This window comes from Silene latifolia, chromosome 4 (assembly GCF_048544455.1).
Source record: "Silene latifolia isolate original U9 population chromosome 4, ASM4854445v1, whole genome shotgun sequence".
NCBI lineage: Eukaryota > Viridiplantae > Streptophyta > Magnoliopsida > Caryophyllales > Caryophyllaceae > Silene > Silene latifolia.
This window is the reverse complement of record NC_133529.1, coordinates 100,651,559-100,675,407: the sequence shown is the minus strand read 5'-3', so window position 1 is coordinate 100,675,407 and position 23,849 is coordinate 100,651,559. Positions and strand designations below refer to the sequence as shown.

General features: G+C 34.9%; 1 protein-coding gene across 1 annotated transcript in view; it reads right to left on the bottom strand.

Moving 5' to 3' along the window:
- Window positions 1-23,644, bottom strand: part of LOC141651826 (UDP-galactose transporter 1-like) — an 86,531-nt gene extending 62,887 nt beyond the window's left edge. The window contains exons 1-5 of the mRNA XM_074459520.1: window positions 23,634-23,644; window positions 21,978-22,029; window positions 21,756-21,882; window positions 21,452-21,659; window positions 20,712-20,943 (exon numbers count right to left, since the gene is read on the bottom strand). Coding sequence (XP_074315621.1) covers window positions 20,712-20,943; window positions 21,452-21,659; window positions 21,756-21,882; window positions 21,978-22,029; window positions 23,634-23,644 — 630 coding nt within the window. The remainder of the gene's footprint in view (window positions 1-20,711; window positions 20,944-21,451; window positions 21,660-21,755; window positions 21,883-21,977; window positions 22,030-23,633) is intronic.
- Between the last annotated feature and the right edge of the window lie 205 nt (window positions 23,645-23,849).

The following is a 23,849-nucleotide window of genomic DNA, read 5'->3' as shown; positions in this document are numbered from 1 at the left end:
ACCGAAGTTCAAGGGACCAATGGAGTTAGTTTCCGAATTTGTAATAGTTTATTAGATTTACTATTCTAGGAAGGCCATACTAGGATTTAATTTATGCCTTGCATTTTTTATATATGTTGCATGCATCGCTAAATCGCCATAACTAAAACATGCATTATCATTTTAAATCGAGTTTATCGACCGTGTCAATTACAATTATCGTAGTTCACCGCTTTAGTTCGCTTAAAACGTGATAGATAATAAATTGACATGACCTCTCGCTAAAAAATAAACAATTGAGACATAGCCTTACCAAAAAGTAGAAACCATGAAAACCTATTTCGCGAGGGAGTGCACTCGGCCACCCCGGGGTACAAACCTTGTTACGTAGCGGAAGTGGGTGATAAATGTCTATCCACCGAATTCATGTTGATGAGGGTTTCATCGGCTACCCTGTGCCCAAGTTAATGTGAATTTGGATCATGGACACATTTATTCGAAATTTGGGTTGAACTCAACAAAAGTATTGATAAGGGATGAATCGGCCACCCCGTGCCCTTGTTGGATGTGTTTTGGGCTAAAGATAAATGTTAATGTAATTTTATCGACCGAGAGTTCTAAAAGTAGAATCGATTAAAGAGTTAATCCACCGAGTTATATTGATGAGGGATGAATCGGCTACCCCGTGCCCAAGTTAATATGAATTTGGATCTCGGAATCATTTATCATAGTTGGGTAGAGGTCACTATGTAAATGCTTTACTTGTTATTTACAAGTAATAATAAAACGATAAATGTTAAGTTTTCCACTATTCCGTTGTCATATTGTTCTATTTCTTTGCCACAATTTATATACGATATCATTTCGATTTTAGTTCAAATCTCCATTAAAACATCGTAACTAAAGACAAATATGAATTTTCTTCTAAAACCTCGAATCATCCATTGTAAGGATCTCTTGTGAAGAGTATAGATGGCAGTTATTTGTGATCAAAAGGGTTTTTGATTCTTGACTAACATATCTACTTACAATTGTTTCTCATATGCTTAATTGAGTTAAGTACTTTGAAACGTTAAATCATTTTGGTAACTAGATTTGTTGGAAATCAAAATTGACCAAAATACCGCAACCACTTCAATGAAAGTTTTAAGACTAAAACGATTGAATTGAAGAGTAGTCTTCATAAAATTCAATTTTGCTTCTCTAAGCAACGACTCATTGAAATAAGTGGGAGCATTCTCTTAAACCGTTAAGAAAAGGATAAGGTTTTAAAGAAGTAAAATTAGAATGGAATTGATACAAGGTAATGTTAAAAGTAAAGTTATTGAGAATAACGATACTAAACCTATCAATCCCGGCCGATAAAGTTTCCATTGTCTTAATTGTTGGACGCTAGAAAGGAAACTACCCCAAATTATTGAAGAATCAACAAGTTATTTGTGGGACATCTAATGGGATCTTCTTCTTTAAATGTTTATTTGATTGACATAAATTTTGCTAATACTACTTCGTCAATATTAGAAACCGATGATGGTTTTCATCATTGTATTTGATACATAGAATGATTAGAATATGACGACTAGCAACAATGATGTTGAGAGATAGAGTAATTGTGTACTCAATCTAGTTTTTGGATTTAAAGTTATACTTAATTGTGACTATTAAGTGCATAAACTCTAAATAAGAATATAAACTTGTTAAGATACAAAACAGGTTTCACTTTTGTGACCCTATACACCATGATTTGATTTATGGCTAACCCATTATCAAAGGTGATTATATTCTAAACCAAACTAGAATGATATATCATGTAGATGATGCAAGACTCAAATTGGTAACCCAAGATTAAACCTTAAATTCTAGAATGATGAACGCAAAGAGTTATCGAGTACTCTTAAAACCATTAGATCTTATGGTATATGCGTATCTTGTATTCAAAGCAAGATGTCTCGTGCCTTTTGGTTGAAAAGGAGATCGAGGTTGTAAATCATTGATTCAGAATAGGTTGATCATTTTCTTTTACCAACGATTTATGTTGACACTAATGTGTTCACTTAATAAGGTAAATAGAGAAATCTTTGAATAAGTTCAAAGAATCACGATTTAGCCGTGATGGGATTATCAAAGTGAAGACTTTGATATAAGCCAAAGAAAATGTGATATAGTATCACAAATTAATCTCTCTTAGCACGCATTATGGGATAATGTGTGGTTGGATAAAGAAATCAAACGCTATTCGATATGGTTTGGACTTCAATCAAGTTACTTTAAGTTACTTGATCCTTTTGGGGATTTTATCATTTTGTCTAAATTATTTTACCACTAAATCTAAAACGAATCATATGAGATATGAAATGGTAGGGTACCATGTTTGTAAGTTTTCAAAAGAAACAAATGCTCATTTTTCCTTATTATAATCACGAGTACAACGGGTTTGTGGCTCGTGAAGCTATCTTTCTAAAATACAAGTTTATTTCTAGAAGACAGAGTGGGAAAAATTATTCAAAGAGCCACAAAGAATGTTATGTCGCAAGGAACTGGTCTTTCTTGGCTACATGAGACGTTTTGTGTAAGACGTTGTTTCTTCAAACCCTAGGAGGTTAAAGTCATCACTTGTTGAAGATGATGAATTAGTGTTACTTTTAGAAAGTAAAGAGCTTGCAACTTAAAAAGAAATTGTTTGATTCAAGTTGATTACTTCTGGAAAGTAATGAAAATATGACTTACATGAGAGTGTTTAAGTCACAACTCAATACAAGGCTTAGAGCCATGAAAATCCGAAATAAAAGGCTTGATTAGTGACAAAGGGTTTTGCACTAATAAAGAGAGATATCAAAGCTTGTTTGGTGGCAAAGGGTTTTGCACTAGTTAAAATGCTTAAGTCTATTTGGATCTTCTTAGGGATTGTGTTTCATTATGAGATATATATAGCGAGTGAATCTAAAACCCACTTCTTCAATTAGAAGGAATGTATTCAATACATGTCTTGAGTTTTGTAGATTCTTGCAATCCTAAGATAATGTGAAACTTAAGAGAGGGTCTTAAGTAGGACGTCAATGAGTTCGAATCAATGTTTTGATCATGTTATAACACTTTTCTCGATAAGTCGAGAAGTTGTGTTTATACATGGAGTTTAGTGGGAGTTACGGAAATTTTAATTAGTCTAATATATGGACGACATATTGATCATTGGGAATGATTTAAGACTTTTGGAGTATTATAATACATCTTAATATCCGGATTTATGGAGTTAAATCCACATGATATTAGCGTCAAATAAGAGGTCTTATGTTGATAAGATTCATGACTAGTTCAATCGAGTTGAACATATTTGATTGATTTCATTTGCTTCCGCTGCCGGATCAATTAAATAAGTAATGATGTATAACACTTCATATGCTTTGAGTATGATGAATAGTTTCAAAATCGAATTTAAGTAATAGTTACCAAGTAGCCATATAGATTATTCTTAAGTGCTTGAGGAATCATTAAGAATGGAAAGTTAAGTGTTTTTGATGCAATTTTGTGTAAGGGTGTTACACAAATGACAATTGACAATTGAGATTGCGCATGGTTTCCGACAAAACCATAATCAAAACACATTAGGATGGTTAAGATACCATTGTGGCTATGTTATTTAAGAAATGGATTTGCTAGAATCGTTCTAGACAATAAAGAACAATGAGAGATACTTACAACGGAAATTGAGTACACTTGCAATCATGAGATGTGCAAGAGGATGGATCCCGCACACTGTGAAAAAAGTGGGAGCTATAAAACCTATGTCTAGATTGGATCTAGACACGTACTCAGAAAGTTTTGTAATGCAAATGTATACATTACAAAGGAAAACGAGTATGTAGTAAGTTTGAGTAAGGTACAAGAAGTTGATAAAACCTACTAACCAAAGCCTTTTCATAGGCTTAACATGATGAGTCATGTCATTTCAATTGGATTGAGATGAATAACTACATACAAGATCAAATTATATTATAGAATATGAAATAGTAATCAGGCATTAACTATTCATATGTGATAATCACATTTGTCGTTCGAGTTTTTAAAATCTAAAAACTCCTTCTATACCTTGTTACATCCAAACGGGTTGTAGAGACAATATTGAACCCCGTTAAAGTGAACCCGGATTAACATGGTATTCGCCCATAGTCACTTGTATGAGGTGACGTCTCGAAGTGACTAGAGTGTGATGCGATTGATGGCAAGTTCAGTGCCATACAGTCATGTGAGATGACTAGTCGATCACATAGGCAGATCAAGTTAGGAACACTTTGTCGGGCTAAGGACCGCTTATAGAGTTCTGGCAAATTTATATAGCCTGGTCATGGCGAGAGCTACTATAGTATTCTAATGAGTCGATTCTTTTGACTAAAGACTGTTCGCCTTAGGTGGCACAAAGATCGATTAACTTTGATTTGTGTTACTACGACCTTCGTAAATGGGGTCAAATGGGCATATTTTGGGTTATGATGGTTGTGGCTAGTCGAAGGGAATAGTGCGATAGGAATTGTCCACCCCCTTGTCAGGGTTAAAACAATATCTTAGGGCCACTCGAGGAGTAATGAACTGGAAATGCGTGGCCACGCTCGGAAGGTATCTATGGTAGATAAATTCCGGTCAATCAGTTATTCTCCAGATCGAGGAAACCACTCTCGATATGATCACTTGCAAGTACGACCCGAAAGACACCTTGCATTGAGTGGGAGATAGTAATAGGACAATAGAATTGATGACGCACACTTGTCGAGGACAAGTGGGAGATTGTTGGAATATGTGTCCTCCGACAATAATGCGATCACAATTGTCGATCATATTGATCACATGTTTAAAATCTCATTTTAAAGAATACGTAAGGGATGATTCATTTTATAGTCAACTGATCAACATTAATCGGTAACGATTGGCTTGCTAGAGTTTGACGTTACTGTCGTGGGACGGTGGTGGTCAGTTGATCCCTTAAGGTCACACCTAAAGGATGATGCCCTTATCTGTAAAGTTGATTAATTGTATGACGATACAAGTTGATCAATTCCTTATGTAACACCCCGTATTTTATGATAATATTTTATTATAAAAGTATTTTATTAAATTAATTATTTCGAAGTATATTAATGTATTTTGGAAATATTTATATTTATCGTCTTCGTTCTCTATTTTATTATTTCTCATTTTAATCTACTTTTGGAAGGGTTAAAATGTCCGAGCATGATTTGATTATTTTAATTTAATAATTACTTTTCTTATATAAGCTCTCGTTATGTTTTAATATGGTCCAATCGGATTTATAATCAGATAATCCATTGTATGAGCTAATGGACCCAAAGCCCATTAGTTATTCTCCTTATAAATAGAATTAACCTAGCAAGCAACTAGGTCAACCTATTTTGGTTTCACGAATAAAAGTGCCGCACGGCTTTCCTCTCTTTCTCTCTTTTGTTCTTCTTTTCTCCCTTTGACTTCATTGTTGAATATCTTTCCTTCTTCCAAACTCATACACAAAATATATTTCCACAATCCTTACTCTTACCTCTACATCATATTTATCTCCAAATAATTTTATGGGAATTATTTGTATGGACCTTTTGACCTACCTTTAAGGTCTCTTATTTTTAATGAGTAAAGAAGAAGAAGAGTCTTTTATGGTGATTTAATGGATTTGATTCGGGTATATTCTTTATTGTCGATTTTGAGGACCTTGACACGTGTTGGAGACAAGGATTTGATGGTCGTGTCTTTCACAGAGGTTTTCATTATTAATTCGCATCGTTAATTGCTAAAAAGGTAACTAGGTGTTTTCTTTTAATTGTGTTTATGCCAATTGATGTAATTAATATGATTTAATGATTGTTTTGCATGATTGGTACATGTTTGATTATTTGTTATCGTGATTAAATATGTTTCGCATGTTTGTGTACGTTTTGTGCATTAATTATATATCATATGTTGCTTATGCATTAAATTATGGGTGCCATGAGCGTAATTAGGGTTTACGAATGAACCCTAATGGCGGCATGATAGGCGGCCAAGAGTTCTCTCCAAAGTTATAGCGAAAGCTAGTGTAACCTTGATGATGATTCAAGTGTTATAGCTAAAGTTAATACAACTTTGGGTAGTTACTCTAGTTATGGCTGAAACAGGTATAACCTTGGAAATATGAATCAAGGTTATAGCTGAACCTACTATAACATTGAAGTGCGAGTCAAGGTTATAGCTGTAACTAATGTAACCCTGAGATTTATGGCTCAAGGTTATGGTTAATGCTAGTATAACTTTGAGTTTCGTGTCAAGGTTATGGTTGAGGTAGTATAACTTCAAGTTATATATACTGAAGTTATAGTAGAGGTTACTATAACCTCACATCCAGATTTTATGTTATGGTTAGGGTTACTATAACATTGAATGGTTAAATGTTAAAGTTATAGCTGGAGTACTATAACATTGAATGGTTGGTACTTGCTCACATGTTGTGTTGTGTTCAGTTATTATACGACGTTGTGTTTGCATATATATTTGGTTACTCTTGTTCATATGATAAGTAGGATGGTCAGTTATACTATCTTATGGGTTGAGTCGTGATGTTGTTCACGCATGTTAGTACAGTCAGTTATACTGTGCATTGGTTTGTCGCTAGTTTGAATAGATGACGGTAGTATCAGTTATATACTATCGGAATGAACCAACGCCACCCGTTGATGCGGGATTTGTTTTGGTCTGTGTTCGGAACTAGCCAGAGGCAGTGGTTATACGCTCTGGTTCCCGAGTGTCGTTCGGTATACAGTTATTGCACCGAGAGTGTGGCCAGGTCTTAGACATATAGGCAGTGGTTATACGCTATACATAGTACCGTGGAGGCAGTGGTTATACGCTCCACACCGATGGAGGCAGTGGTTATACGCTCCGTCAGCTAGAGGCAGTGGTTATATGCTCTGGCAAGTTAGAGGCAGTGGTTATACGCTCTAACGGGCGTTCACTCTATTCGCTACGCTTGATTGCTAGCTTTGTGCCTTCTGTTGCTGTGGATTGTGTGTTACCGTGTTTGCTATGCTTTAATGCTAGCTTTGTGCCTTAAGTTATTGTGGTTCGTTTGTCGCTACTAGTCTTGTAAGTGTCATGGTCTAGTGGTTGCATATGGTCTAGGTTTGCACGATTGCATTCGTCTAAGGTTGATAAAGTCATGGTAAGTTGTATTTGGTTTTTCATGAGTATAGATGGTCTCACATGTTTACTGTTTATGCCTTTCAATTGTTAATGATTGTTAATTACATTCAATAGTTGTAAACATGACTGGGAGAGCATCTAGTTACTCCCGACTGATTGTCGACCCCCATTCTCAGGTTGTTCAGACTGTTGCTGACCGGTTGATGCTTGCTTGGGGATTGTGCGAAGCGAGTTTAATAATAAAATAGGAGTTTACTTTATGTTTTAAGAACCTTTGAATAATGTATTAGTTTAGTTTTGGATTTAGTAGCGAATCGGATTGGTCAGGTATTTCCGCCACCTTGACCCTTTTATCAGTATCGTACTCTGATATTTATTTTATATAAGTTTTTCCTTTGTTTTATAATCCGGGTTGTTACACCTTAAAATTGAACAATTCATTTGTGAGAGAGAATATTGATATATTATTGTAATGGGATTAAATAAGATTTATTTTAGTAATTGAAATGACTTGTTACTAAAATTGTTTATTGTTTGAGAAACAATAGAGATAAGAATAAATGGTTAATTATAATTACAAAATGTTGTGAATTATAATTAAATGACCCATTTTATTTATGTGATCAAGTATCACTAGTAAATTTATCGTATGTAATTTGATTAATTTATAAAATGTTATTTATGTGATAAATATGCATTAAATTAATTAATAACATGTATCATAGTACATGTGACATATTGTGTGACAATTGACAAATTGACAAAATAAAATGATAGTCCATTTTATGGAGGATGGACCGAAATATAGAAGCTCTAATTCTAAATGATCTAGCCATATGCCTGGCCTGAGGTAGTATATCTCGCAGGAACCAATCATGATAAGGCTTAATCTATGAATCATTGTCGATTGATGGGGTTCACCTATTCAAAGCTTGCTTTGATGGAGGTTCAAATAAATGCGAGAATAGGTACCTTGTTTAAAAATTGCGGGTGAAGTTTGAATCAAGGTCACAAAGCATCACCTAGATATTCGTGTCTCTAGGTATTTGTTCAATATCAAATGAATGAAACTTAGCGCAAACTTTTTAACGTATTCTAAACATAAAATTTATTTTGAATCCTTTGCTGCATAAATTTCTTTTATTTGATTTGCAATTAAAAGTGGATCAGTTTTTACCTTTAGGTTTCGAACACCGAGGTCTAGACATACCTTTAAGCCTGCTATTAGAGCTTCATATTCTACTTCATTGTTGGTAGCTTTGAACTCACAGCTTATGGCCTGAGCTATAACGTCCCCCTGTGGCGATTTAAGCACTAGTCCTAACCCTGTCCCCTGGCATTTGATGCCCCATCTATGAACAAGGTCCATTACTGGTATGGGGTTTTATCTTCTAATTGGTTAACTTCTTTGGCCAGGTCTAATTTTAGGTTAGGGCTGAAATCAGCCACAAAGTCTGCTAAGGCCTATGATTTGATTGTTGTCCTGGGTTCAAAGGTGATATCGTATGTGCTAATCTGTACTGACCATTTGGCCATCCTGCCTGACAGTTCAGGCTTTCGTAGGACAGACTTTATGGGTAGGTTAGTCTTAACTAATATAGGGTGAGACTAAAAATAAGGGCGCAACTTGGTTTACGATATAATTAAAGCTAAAACATATTTTTCAAGTAAATCATATCTCATTTCAGCATCTAGTAGACTTTTACTTACATCGTAGACATGATGTTGCTGACCTTCCTGTATTTTAACTAGCCACTGACAGTATTGTCAATGAGAGAGGGATAAACCGGCAGGGGGTTTTCCTTTACCTGGCTTAGCTAGTAAAAATGGAGGCGATGATAAATATAGCTTCTAATCCTTGGATAATGTTGCCTCGTCAGGAGTTTTTTAACTTCCTCGTAGATATTTATATTTCTTTCAGGGGCATATTTGCGCTGCTTTTCCAAAGACGAGACTTCAAAGATGTGTCAATATTGAGCCTATAGGTGATAACATTAGCATTTACTTCAATTGTATAAAAAATGAGATCAAGCAAAGCTATATTTATATATATATATATATATATATATATATATATATATATATATATATATATATATATATATATATATATATATATATATATAGATTTAGGATCCGGTGAGAACGAATACTCGGTGAGAACAGTGAGAACGACTTATAACCATTGGATTAAAGTAAATTGAACGGCTGAGAATAACACACACAACCCACATACCTTACCTTTTGTGCGTAAAACGTTAATTCTGATCAATCTCTTTCTCTCTCCTCTCATTTTTTTTCCTGCATTTCAACCTCTCTGCCTTTTTCCCCTAAAATTAGATTTCCCCAAATAATTTCCCCCAATTTAATCATTCGTCAAAATTCCAGTGAATCGAACGATTACGATGAAGAACGACGATCATTCGACTGCAATTTTTCAGTTTAGATTCCGTAATTGAACAATTTCTCTCATTTTTCGTAGGTAATTTTTTTTTGTTTGAGTTTGATTTTCAATTGTATTACTTGATTTTGTTCAATTTTATGATTTCGATCTCAACTATCTACTTTATTTTCTTCCTCATACTTGAATTCACATGTGCAGGATCAATTTTTTTGCGTTTTCGTTGAGTATTTGTTAATTAGGTAATATTTTCATTGTCGTAATTAATTTAATTTTCCGTTTCGTTTCGTACGATTTATACATTTATTTTATTTGTGTATTCGTCGTTGTTTCCTGATTGCCTTATTTTTTTCGCTCTAGTTAAAGTACATTGTCGACATATCTGCTCAATTAGGTATTATCTTAACCCTAATTGTTTTGTACTTCGATAATTTTTCGCTGTTATCCATATAATTTATTATTTCTACAATTATTATGTTCTTCTGAAAATTGCATTGGTTACAACCTTATTTTCATCGATTTCGCATTATTTCATTTATCAATTATTGTTGTTCGTTTGCCTCTGAAAGTAAGTTGTTGTCGTAGTTGGTAATGGCGGTACGTTGTTCAATGAATCATCTGAGACTGTTGCTAAGAATAAGAATTCAACAAAACGAAGTGATAATAGTTATTTTGGTGGCATTCTGTGAGATTCACTAATTTATATACTTATGGAGCCGTTTAGCAACTGAGTACGTTTTAATGGCTTCTAGTTACGTTTAATTAGCTCCTAGTTACGTTTAATGAGTCATAGCTTTGGTATGTGTTACTATGTGTATTCTGTAAATATACTAGTGTCTAGAAGCATGAATTATTTTGTGGGAGCTTACTAAAAGCATGTGTATCTATCAAGCATGTGTATCTATCTTTACTATGTTAGGGGTCAACTTAGCAGCTCTCATATAATAGGATCTAATTGAGTAATTATGTTGTAGATACATTATTATACTCATCTAGGTGCATTAAGAATTTGGCTAGGCGTAGTGGAGTATGGAGAAGTAGAACGTACGTACTCTTATTATGAATTTGGGGTCCAAATTTTTATGTACGATGTAGCCTGTAAATAGAGATAGGAATGGTATAGATTGTTTCAAAATCAATGCAAATTTCGTAGATTTTCGTTTCTTTGCAAGCTTTTTCAACAAAAAGGTGTGGTAATATCTATTTTTAGTGCTATATTGTGAGATCCACTGATTCTATACACTTAAGGCCTTAAGGGGCTCCGTAGCTACTAGGTACGTTTCTGGTTTTGTGTTGTGGTGTATTCTGCAAATATACTAGTAGCTAAAAGCCTAAAAGCATAAATTGTTTTATCGCTTGCGTTGTTTGCAACATTAGTTTTATCGATTTTTCGGCACTTCATTTATACTTTCATTTTCCGTAAATTTAATGTGTTTTTACCTGTTACATATTCGTGTCGCCTTCAATTAATTCCGTTTGAATTGATTAGTTTTGACTTTATATTCTTGAGGTTGCATTAGTTGGTTTTTGTTTGTCATTTTTTGTTGCTCGTTGCCCCTGAATGCATGTTATTGTTGTCGTTGGTAGTGTCGGTATGTTGCTTAATGAAATGAATCATCTGATACATTTGCTAAGAATTGATTTCAACACAAAGAAATGGTAATAGCTATTTTTTTGGCATTCTGTGAGATTCATTAACTTATTATATACTTAAGGTACTCTTTAGCAGCTAAGTACGCTTTAATGTGTTCTAGTTACGTTTAATTAGCTTATAGGTATGTTTTTACATATTCTAGTTTTCTTATGTGCTACGATGTGTATTTTGTGAATATAATATAGGCTACAAGCATGTGTTATAATTTCAACACACAGAAGCATGCATTTTTTTGGCATTTAATAGACTATACAGACCAATGACTAAACATGACACCAGTTTTTATTCGTTTCACTTTTATTTCTTTTTTACTGATGTTATCATCTCAGAGTTTATTTTTTTATTCATTTTGATGGTGAAGGCATGATTGCGGTGAATACATGTTTTACATGTATTCATTGACATTTATTGAACTATATGAAACTAATGACTTAACATGACATCACTCCCTTCTAGTGTTTAGGTTTTGTGACTTAGGGTTTAGAGCCCTTTTAGCTACTAGGTACGTTTTAATAGGTTCTAGGTACGTCTAATTGGCTAGTAGGTACGTTTACCCCAAATGTCCCTTTTTCGTCCTACTTGAAGAGCTCAAATAGGTATTAGGTACATTCTAATAGGTTCTAGATTCATTTAATTGGCTAGTAGGTACATCTCTCACAAATGCCCCTTAACCAATAATCTTCATTCCTCAATAAATATGCAAACAATTTTAATATGTACAGTATATACAATATTAATTCCATCAGATATGTAGGTACAAATATGTGATTGTTTTATTAATCAATAATCCTCAATATATATGCAAACAATTTTCTTTGTGTAAAACCCGTCATTACTTCGATGTTGCGTAACTGAAGCGTTGACACCATTGGTCCATGAAAGTACTCCAACTTATATGTCTCTTTTATGTTTTATAGATGTTTTATCCCTATCATCGAAAATAATCACTTGTTTCTTTGTGTGTCACCTTGAGTTAAAGAAAATCTATATTCTGAACTCGTTACATACTAACGATCTTGAGGCTGAAAAGGAACTTGTGGCAGTTTATTTTTCTGTTTAAAGGTTAGTAATGTTGTCCAGATTTTACAAGGGTACAAGCGCTATCTGAATTTACGAATGAACTCGTTTCTCAACAGCCAAATGGGTAAAAGTACATCACTTTTATTTCTTTTTGAATGATGTTATCATCTTAGACTTTTTTTTATTCGTTTTGACGGTGAAGGTATGATTGCGGTGTGAAACTAAGAGCAATTACAAGGGTTATTCAATTTATGACTATTTCTTACTGTTGGTATTTTTAATTATTGATTTACTTTTAATTTTTTTCCCATTTACCTTTTTATTTCCCGTAATTTCTTAAATTATATTCTAATGTATTTATTTACATGTCTTCTATGTAGAAATTTTGAGTAGGCGTGGGATTGCGTGATGGTGGAAGTTGGCCGCAAGCAATCAAGCAAGGAGATTGATCGTCCTATTCGGAATGTGTAATGGTGGCAATTAGGACTGTTCAATTAGGGTTGTTGTTTTGTAATAGTCTCATTTAGGATTGTTATGAAAATGTGTTCCAAATTCGTTAGCAATTGAAAATGTCGACTTTTGTGGCATTTGAACTTTATCCATTTACAATTTATGTTATGAGAATGTGATTCAAGCTTGTTAGCGCCAAGTGCATTTTATACATCTCAATTTACCATGACGACAAATGTACATTAACGTGTCCAGGAGCATCAAAAAAATCAATAAGGCAGCTCAATTGTCACAATTCTTGTAGATACTCTTGTAAACTAATCTAGTTACATTAATAATATGCGCAAAAACTCTTCAATCATGACTTCAAAAAAAAACAAGTTATTTCCAAAATTAAGCCGCATATGCACAAAGCAGAGAGAAAACTAATGCTATATTAACTAAAAAAAATCTAATTTTTATAGCCATATCAGGTTATATGCTATATATGTGCCGATTTCTTTTCATCTAATTAGCATACTAAAACTATCATGTATAGACAACTCAGACATTGGCAAACTGAATACGTCCTTGAATTTAAATGCAATATCCAACTAATACAATGAAACAAGATGATAGTTCAACCTATGCACAATCATAACACCGACAAAGCACAACCTCGACATAATCATCCACGACTCCTACTCAAAAGCGTCAAAAATATTTGTTACCACACATAATTCTGGTAGATACACTATTAGACTTATCTAGTTACACTAATAATCTATGTAGATGCACTTCTTATTCTTAAAAATTTTATGTGCCAATAATCTTTAAAATCTTCAATCTTGTGCCACTAAGCAAATCTTCAATCCTTTTGACAATAACCTTTATCCCTTCAATCCTTCGTGTCTTCTATGACTTCATACAATAACCTTTATCCCTTCATCCAAGCCTAAAAGAGGTAAATTGCACGACTAATTAGATACATAGATACAAGTATATAAAAAATAAATAGTCGGACCCTTGAAATATACTCCGTAGTAGATTGAATATTTTACCTTTCTATGACTTCATACTCTCCCGGACAATTCTGACCGTCGTGGAATCCTACTTCACCACAAGCATTGCATTTTTCTCAGCGGTTTCTCATGTTCTTGGACAACTTTCTCCTTTTAGGATACCATTCTTTTTCCAGAACCCTTAGTCTTTGATAGTTAGGGAGGTAAGACGACAACCTCAGTCGATATCTTTGTACCTATAACCATTTCAAGTTCTTCATTTTTGTTTTTCAATTTTTCACATGTGTTACTACTACTACTATAATCAGACATATTACTTTGTGAGAGCAACTTGTCCTTGAATCCTTTAAATATGTCAGAAATCGTCTATATATTCAGGCTTTCGTTCAGCAAGTGTCACACATGAGTACACTTCAATTATATTACGTACTAGATACACAAATAAAACATGAAAAAACGACAGTGCCTATTCATCGTCTAATTTTCTTAAACCGATACTCATCCATTATAGTATATTACTAGACACACTAATCATATACGAAAAACAACAGTGCGTATTCATCGTCTATTTTTTCTTAAAACTGATACGCAACAATTATATTACTAGATACATTAATCAAATCCGAAAAACAACAGTATCTATATATAGTCTCGTTATCCCAAAATTAATATGCATCAATTATATTCCTAGATACACTAATCAAGTACGTAAAATGACAAAACATGAATTGATTCCACTAACAAAGTTAGTATGATTGTACTAACAAAGCTAAATTGAACACGTTTAACACAAACAAGAAACTGAAAACAATTGAAATACATACACAATTGAAATACATGATTTTGAACACAATTGAAATACGATTAACACAAAAACAAACTGAACACAACTTGAAACGATTAAAATGTAGATACATACCTAAATCAAAAGACGTTTTTTTCCAATAATATTGCTACCAATTGGAAAAATTGCATAAGTAGGAACAATCAAATCACTAGAACTTTCAATCTCCGATAAATCCCTAGAAAAAAAATAAAATCAGTAAAAATTGTTTGATACATACATAAATTATGTAATAAAACTAGAAAATTAAAGAAATGTACATAAATTTCGTTGATTAATGAGTATTAATTAACTTCAATTTCATAAAGGATTGCGTCGTTTTCTGGAGAAACTTCGCGGGATTTTTCTGGAATGTAGAGAGAGAAAGTAAAGGTAGAGAGAGAAGAGAAAGATTGTGGGATGGCTGTAGATTTTCTTTTTATTTGTTTCGTTTGTTGTATTAGTCGTTGGATTATAGTTTAATCCAATGGTTGTAGGTCGTTCTCACCGAGTAATCGTTCTCACCGGATCTTGACTCTTATATATATATATATATAGAATTAGGATCACATGAGTCCACTCTATCTTTTTGAGTCCGTGAGTCCATGATACAATATCACACGTTATATTAAACAATATCACAGCTTATACTCCAAAAAAAAAATTCGTGATATTGTTTTGTATTATAATATCACCCGTTATGCTACACAATATCACAGCTTACAGTATCACACGTTATACTAAACAATATCACAGTTGAAAAAAAAAGTTTTTGAAAAAAAAAAATCGTGATATTATTTTGTAATACAATATCACACGTTATACTAAAAAATATCACAGCTTACATTAAAAAAAAAAAAAAAAAAAAAAAAAAAAAAAAAAAATTTTTCAAAAAAAAAAAAAAAAAAAAAAAAAAAAAAAAAAAAAAAAAAAAAATTCAAAAAAAAAAAAAAAAAATTCGAAAAAAAAAAATTTTTTGAAAAAAAAAAAATTTTGAAAAAAAAAATTCAAAAAAAAAAATTTCGTGATATTGTTTTTTATAGTGCGTGATATTGTTTTATGGACTCATGGACTCAAATATATAGGTGGACTCACCGGATCTTGCCTCTCTATATATATATATATATAGATTTAGGATCCGGTGAGAACGAACATTCGGTGAGAACGGTCTTATTATACCCTTATATTAACGCGGATAATTGATTCATTAATTCCAAAAATAAAAAAATCAAACTCGTTGACCCAGTATCATCCCTTCCCTCGTCTGGGTCCCTCACACAAACTCACCCCACACAATTTACATCTCACATCTTCATCTAACATCCTAACTCCTTCACACACCCATCACCAACTCCGTCACCGTCGTTCACCGTTGCCACGATGATGCTCGCACTGTGTCGGCGCCTTCCATAGTGTCATTCCGGCCACCACCAAACACTTCTCTTTTCATCCCTGCTCTCAATCATCTTGGTCGAAGTACTCCGAATCATTCGATCGGCTGCTGGTACCGTCGCCGGTGGAACTCCGATGGCCCCGCCACCTGTACCTCACCACCTCCATTCGGTGATTACTCATCTATTTCAATGTATCTACCCTAAATTTTGGTGTACCTCACCACTATTTTGATGTATCTTTAAGATTACACACAAAATTAGTTAGTAGGTAGATACACTAATATAGAAATCAGATGCACTATTTTTCGTTTGAATCAAATTGAGTTGGAGTGAAGTTTAAAGAAGAGGAAGAGCATTTGACGACAAGTATGGAGTTAGATAATGTTAATGTAAAATTAAATTAAGTTGTTTGATGTTATTCATGTTAATGTCGACTTATTTTCTCCAATTTTTGTGGTGTTGTGGTGGTATAGTGTCGCCATTATTCCGCATCCACATCGCCGTTATTCTGCATCCCAAAACGCCGACAGTAACTGATTGGGAACGAGTGAATTGTCGGTCGTAATCTGGTTTCCGGCTAAACAAGATGAAGATTGGGGATGAGTTGGTTTTTGGGGCATGATATAATAGGGCCAGTTGATTGGGAACGTCGGCAGTAACTTTATGCGTGATTAAAAAATGATCAGAGATGCATGATGGTGTTGAGGCCGACAATGATCAGAGAAGACTCGAAGAAGTTGATTCATCAGCTTTGCTCTTGTTGTCGGGCATACGAAATTAGTGTGCATGTGGTTTCTTAATTGATGTATCTCATGCCATTTTTTATGTACCTAGTAACTATTTTTGTGTATCAATGGTAAGATACATTAAAATAGTTGCTAGATACATCAAATATTAGTGTAGATACATTGAATTGAAATAGATGTGAAACCAACGAAGGGAAGGAGTTCAGAGGCGGTGTGCTTGAGTTACCATTGGTAATCTATCCTATGTGATGCCCACGCCGACGAGCTCTATCCTATGTTATGCCGGCAGAGATAGGGTGGTCGAGGAGGAAGGACAATCCAAATATGGGCTTCGGGAAATCGGGAATTTTGGAGGTTGGTGATGCTAAATTGTCTCGCTGTATCTATGCCGGAATCATTGATGTTCGCTGGCATTTCTGATGTTCATCATCGACGAGAATAATCAGAGGAAGGAGAATCCACTTCCGGGCTGTGCAAATCGGGAAATTTGTGAGTGGACTCGCCAGAGTTGCGACAGTGGTGGCCTCTTGAAAACGGCGGTATATGACGGAGCTCGGTGTCGGCGATGGTGGTGGTCACCGGATTCTGGTAGTGGTGTTAGACGGGGACGAATTAGATTTTGGATTTTGCAGTGTGTTTGTTTATATGGGTTGGTATGTCGTATTGTTTGTAAAATGGGTAATAATGCCGTTAGTTATTAGTGGATTAGTTAGTTCGTTCTCACCGTTCTCACCGAATGTTCGTTCTCACCGGATCCTACCTCTATATATATATATATATATATATATATATATATTTTATAAAAACTTACTAATTCAGGCCTGACAGATTCAGGGGAGTGAGACCTTATTAGGACATGCATGTCAGGGTACTCATACCTGATCTATTTCCATGCAGGATGATGCTACACATATGCCTCTAACTGGGTACTGTAATTGCTAGGTGAGAAACTTACCCGACTCGAAGGCTTTAAGGTTTCAAAATAACAATCCAGGGGCTGATTTTTGTTCAGTCGAAATCCGCATGTCGCTTTGGATGCCCCGACTGGTTTTGGTAATTGGAACTCCGTGATTGCTTTAATCCGTTCAGGGTTGATCACATGTCTCCTTTGGTCACCATGTAACTCATAAACTTACCACATGTCACATAAAGTTGCACTTGGCAGGACCGAAATATCTTACAAGGATATCACAAGTAGGTTATAAATGATACACATGAATTATAAATCACAACCATGTTAACTAGCAGGCCAGGATATACTATGTCTCCAAACGTTCATGTTGTGTAATGTGTATAACATGTTAATATTAAAAATTCTATTGATCAAAGGTTCTAAATCGTGCTAGACATGCTTGATATATAATAAGGAAAAGCTAATGAGTAACCATATAAGGATTCATAACAGTAATATAATAATAGATCTAAGTATATCAGGATCGATGAGTCAGGTCAGGTTGATTCATCTTTCAAAAAGTCAGTCAGGCCAGGCTAAGCTTGACTAACCCCATATATCGGACACCAAAACTATCATATGTAACATGGTCACTTAAAAAGTATTTGATTCGTATCTACCTTGCAATATGTGGTATGATGACATATTTATTTAAACGTTATGCAAAGAATAACAACTTACCATTGCAGGAATACTTGAATACCTTTATGATTTTTGCGCTATGGCGGTAGAAGGACTGGCCTGACTTGACCAAATCTTACAAATAATCAGGCTAGCATTCCCTGCCTTGAAAGGACTGACCTGTCCTGATCAGATCTTAAGAATAATCTGGCTTTGGTAAAACCGTTCAAGGTTGAACTGAATATTCAGGCTTGAAATGATGATCAGGCCTGCACTGATACTGTTCATAACTAACTTGGAAGCCTGTTCCGGTCAGGACTAAGTTTCCCAGCTAGGCTCGAATTCTTTGAGGTTTAAGGTTACATTTCCTAAAACATCAAATTATTATAATTAGGAAAATTCATCGTAGAATAAAAGCAAGTACCAAAATTTTAAGATATATTTCTTATACTTTGTAATACATGTATTAGGTATAGGAAAAACTTATCTTTGAATTTCTTTGGTGACAAATTTGCCCTTGAATTCTCCTTAAGCAACACGCTAGGTTGTAACACTTATGATCGTTGGAAGGACTTTTGACTGGTTTTTAGTAATTTTCCCTCGGATCTAGCATTTCTTCGTTCCAAACGAGAGTTATAAAAAACCATTGTACCAATTTTTCTCAAGGCTCTTAACCTTGTGGTCGTTGGTTCGAGCCCCACGGTGGGCGCCAATTGTTTTGTCCATATTTTACGCAAGGCTGGAAATATGACCAGGGTAGAATAGTATGGGGGTTAACTAGTATTATCCTATTTTGATGTTATCATGATCGTACTTAGGCATGGTTGATTGTAATATAAGTGGAAACGAATGTAAATATAATAAACGATATAAGAAAACATGACACAATGATTTATACGTGGAAAACCCTTTAATGGGAAAAAAACCACTGGCACCAAGCCAGGAAAGGATTTCACTAAGTATTTGGGAGAATATAAGAATGATAATGATGATGCTTGTAACATAATCTCTAAGTATTATTTAGCTCGTAGTATGTATTCTTGTGTAGGATGTGTTGTGTATGTTGAAGTATGTCTTGTCTTGCCAAATGATCTCCAAATGCTCCTTATATAACCAGGCTGAATGGCTGCCAAATCTTTGTACTTAATGCTGAATATTCCTCCTTAATTGCTGTCTTTATTGTGCATTAATGCCTATTAATGCTCCTTATTTATGACAAAATCTTCATCATCAATATGCTCTTAATTACCATATTAATGTTGTAAAAATCTTATATATAATTATCCATGACTTGGTCAAATGTTGACCTTACACTTGACCGTTGTCCTCTCCGGCCTGGTGCCCGTCTTCTTGTACCCTGATGGCCTGACGTCCTGACACCCTGATGGCTTGACGCCCTGACACCCTGAAGATGGCCCTGAAGATGATGTGGGAGTCTAGACTTATCAACTGGTGCCAAACTTGGACTACTCGACGGACTGCCCGATCGTCGGCCGGGTAGAATTCTATCCCACGAGAGTGCGAAATTCCAGGCTCAACAGTATATGATTCACAAAATAATAAAAGGAGCAAAATAGGCGATTTTGACCATTTATGACCAAGTTTCACAATATAAGGCCTAGGATTCACGAAACAAGGTCTATGATTTACAAAATAAGAAAAAGAGCAAAATAGGTGATTTCGACCATTTTGTGACCAAATTTCACAATATTACCTTCTATTTTCACAAAACAAGCTCTAAGATTCACAAAATAAGGTATATGATTCACAAAATAGGAAAAGGAGGAAAATAGGCGATTTTGACCATTTATGACCAAGTTTCACAATATAAGGCATAGGATTCACGAAACAAGGTCTATGATTCACAAAATAATAAAAAGAGCAAAATAGGTGATTTCGACCATTTTGTGACCAAATTTCACAATATATGACAATTAACTATTTATTTTGTGACCAAATTTCACAATAGCACAAAGTTCCCCTTGCTCAATTCCATAATTACCATGTTGAACATCAGGGTGCTCTTGTGATACTACTCCTATATGACAATTAACTATTTGTTTTGAGACATTATTGGAGTACAAATTTATTATGGAATTAAAAATGACAAAAATATGCTACCTATAGCTTGTTCCGCACCTTCCTTGAAAATATTTGCTGCCTAAAAGAAATCAAAAACAAATTAGGATTACCGTCTTCTTTCTATTCTATTTTGGGAAAAGTGACCAACTATCTACCATAGTCCATAAACCTTAAATTGAAGAGACTTGATACAATTTTATCAATCTATGGGTAATATCGGATAATCAAACTTTTTCCTTACTAAATTAGCAAGTGAGTAATACAGAGAAAGCAAAAGAAGGCGTAAAGGTTTGAAATTATGTCTCCCAATTACGGGACAGAAAAAAACAAATGTTTCTACCAAAAAAGCAAGTGTATTCGAGTGGAAGATAACAAGTAAGAGTTCCAAGAGCCATAAACTGTAAATGTATACCTTGATATTTCCAGTGACATTGAACGTGACAGCGGTAGTAGAATGAATGACATAAAAGACAGAGAAATTGAGATAGAAAGCCAACACCCCAGAACCAAAGATGATGATTAAGGAATGGAAGACAGAAGGGTATGTATTCAGCCATACTATAACTCTAGGTCCCTCAAGTACCAAAGTCGGGACTGCTAATATACAAGTTGCAAAAGGTGCCATGTAGAACACTGTATTTATGCTCTACACAAAATGAACGCACTGGGATCAGGTTGCAAGAAAATTACAAACTCAAAAGCAGACAGAGGAACGGGAATTGCCAGAAATGTAAAGGTATAGTTGTATAGACAGAACCAAGCTACAAATGGGCTGATACGCACACCACGTTTACAAAAGTTACCATTTTTCCATTTTGGACGACTCGCTATTTCCATTTAAAATAAAAAAAAACTAACCTTGATCATAGTCTTATAATCATAATATTAACTAGGACGGATAAGTTAGACAACTATCATGACAGTAACGTTGTCATGTTTTGCTGCCATATAAGACAGACAGGTGTTATTCTAAGATAAAATCATTTAGGAATGTAATTCAAATATAATCCCTCCAGTTATTTGAGTAGAAGGCCATCATGTCCAAAACAAATGGAGAAAAACTACCAACAAAACAAAAAACTTTAAGCCGAAAATTCAAAAAACTGTTCGAAGGTAAAGAAAGGTGATCAAGAATGAGGAAAGAGATGGTACCTATCAAATTTGTAACCATGCGAAAGAGATTCAGCTAGAATAGTCTTGGTACAAGTAGCTAAACAACAAAATAATGTCGCTAAAAATCCAAACATGTTATAGATAAGCTCTGTAATAGAAGTTAGAAGAATCCCTCCTACGATTGGGACCAATGCAGCCCAGATTTTCCAGTCGAACTGCTTTCTCCAGACCAACCACTGCAAAATAACTGTTCCAAATATGTATTTCATCATCGAGAAATAGTTTGTTTGTTTTTTCACAAATGCTGATAAATGAAAAACTGTAAACAATGTTCCTAACTAACCTGTTGTAGCAGGTGTAAATGGCTTAATTGTCTGCATAAAGGAGACCGTTATGTAGCATAAGCTCACATTCCCCAAGACAATGTTGAAGCAAAATACAACTAACATAGGGAAAATCCTTTTCCATAGGCACGATCACCCCGGCACCAACACTTGGCGTTTCCAAATTTCTTGACATATGAAATTTGTATTTTGGGAGCACATTCAGTCTTCTTCGAAAGCACCCTCCTCCTTCGAGCATCAAACAACAACCAGTATGTAAAGAGTTCACATAAGCTACAAATTTAGTTCAAACATCAAATATACAGTCTCATACTTCTTCAGCAACAGTTCGCACTCTATTATATTAGGATTACAATTTTCGTGAACACAGCTGAACAGCTAAATCTAACAATTATCACAGCTTTGAGTTTGTCATTTTAAATTTCTGGATGAACACAGCTGAACATCTAAACCTAGCAATTTTCATGAACACTCAAGAACCGCTTCTCAATTACTCGTAATCCGGAATTCTCAAGAACATCATAAATTAATTTAACACACATTCACTCTTTCGCCTACTTTTGCATTCATAATTCATTTCCTTTTCAATCAAAAACTATGAATAACATATGTCATCAATAAAATCACGCGATTGTAATTTTTAAGACGTCATAACCTAAAACTTAATTAGAAGCAAATTAAATCAACAACAAATACAGAACTAACTGAACATCGAAAAACTGAACATAATCGAAATCGAATCGCATAAACTATCAATCAGCTACGTCAATGTATCATCCTAGTCAACTTCTGGAAAATCAAGAATATGCAAATTCACTAGAACATCAAAAACTATGCTGATAGTGCAAAAAAAGAAGAAATCGATAAGTGAAATTGTGTACCGTATTGAGCAACATCGAGGTTGAATTCATCAAAATTAGGATGAATCGAAATTACAAAATTAGGATGATCGAAATTAGGATGAATCGAAATTGCTTAGATCGAAAAATAAATTAGATTGACGATGGCGATGGCGATCAAATCTGAGCGATAAATGTCGATCGAAATTAGAGTGAATGACGATGAGTTGAAGAGAGAGAAAGTAAAAGAGTGCGAAATGAGTGAATTTGAGGGCGAAATGTCAGTTAGTTGAGTTTTGTATGGGAACACGTGTCATAATCTGATGAGTCTACAATAGTTAGATCTAATGGTTTAGAAAGGGTTCAGCTGCCGCACCCTAAGAAGGGTGCCTCACGAGATTCAATTTTTATATATATATATATATATATATATATATATATATATATATATATATATATATATATATATATATATATATATATATCTTGATAGAAAAGCATGTTTACAATAGTGTACAGCTCATTTTTGGCATGACTCAGCCGAGCAGGGCGGGTACTCGACCAAGTAGGGGATACTCGGCCGAGTAACCAGGCACTCGACCGAGTGTTGTTTGGGGTATAAGTAGCAGTAGCTACTGGTTGTGATCACTCGACCGAGTAATAGAGCATACTCGACCGAGTGAGGCATAATCGACCGAGTATGTTTTCTGTGTTTTTTACGTTGGCTACTGGAGTGGAACACTCGACCGAGTATGAGTAGTACTCGACCGAGTAGTCCATACTCGACCGAGTATCTCACCATACTCGGCCGAGTACTTCTTTGGCGGAGGGTCATGTTTATTTTGAGCCGTAGGCTATGTGCTTACATTTCCTTGCTTCTATCAGCTCAAAATGCCGCCAAAGAGGTCAGCAGCGTATATCCAAGCATCTGAGATGACAACAGATGAGGTAGCCCGTATGATTGAGTAGCATGATGCACTCCTTGAGGCTCTTAAGAATATGGGTAAGGAGGCTGAGAAACCGGTGGACGCAACTCACCTGAGCACCATCATTGCCCGCTTTAACCCATCGACTTACGAGGGTACCGGAGAACCTAAGCTGCTGGCATCGAGAGATGGAGAGTCTACTTGAGGTTGTGAAGTGTCCGGCGGAGTTGGTTGTTGAGCAGGTGGTGTACTACCTGAGAGGTGAGGCCGCAGTTTGGTGGCAGAATGTGAAAGAAGATACAAGGGGATACTACAGGGATGAGGGGCT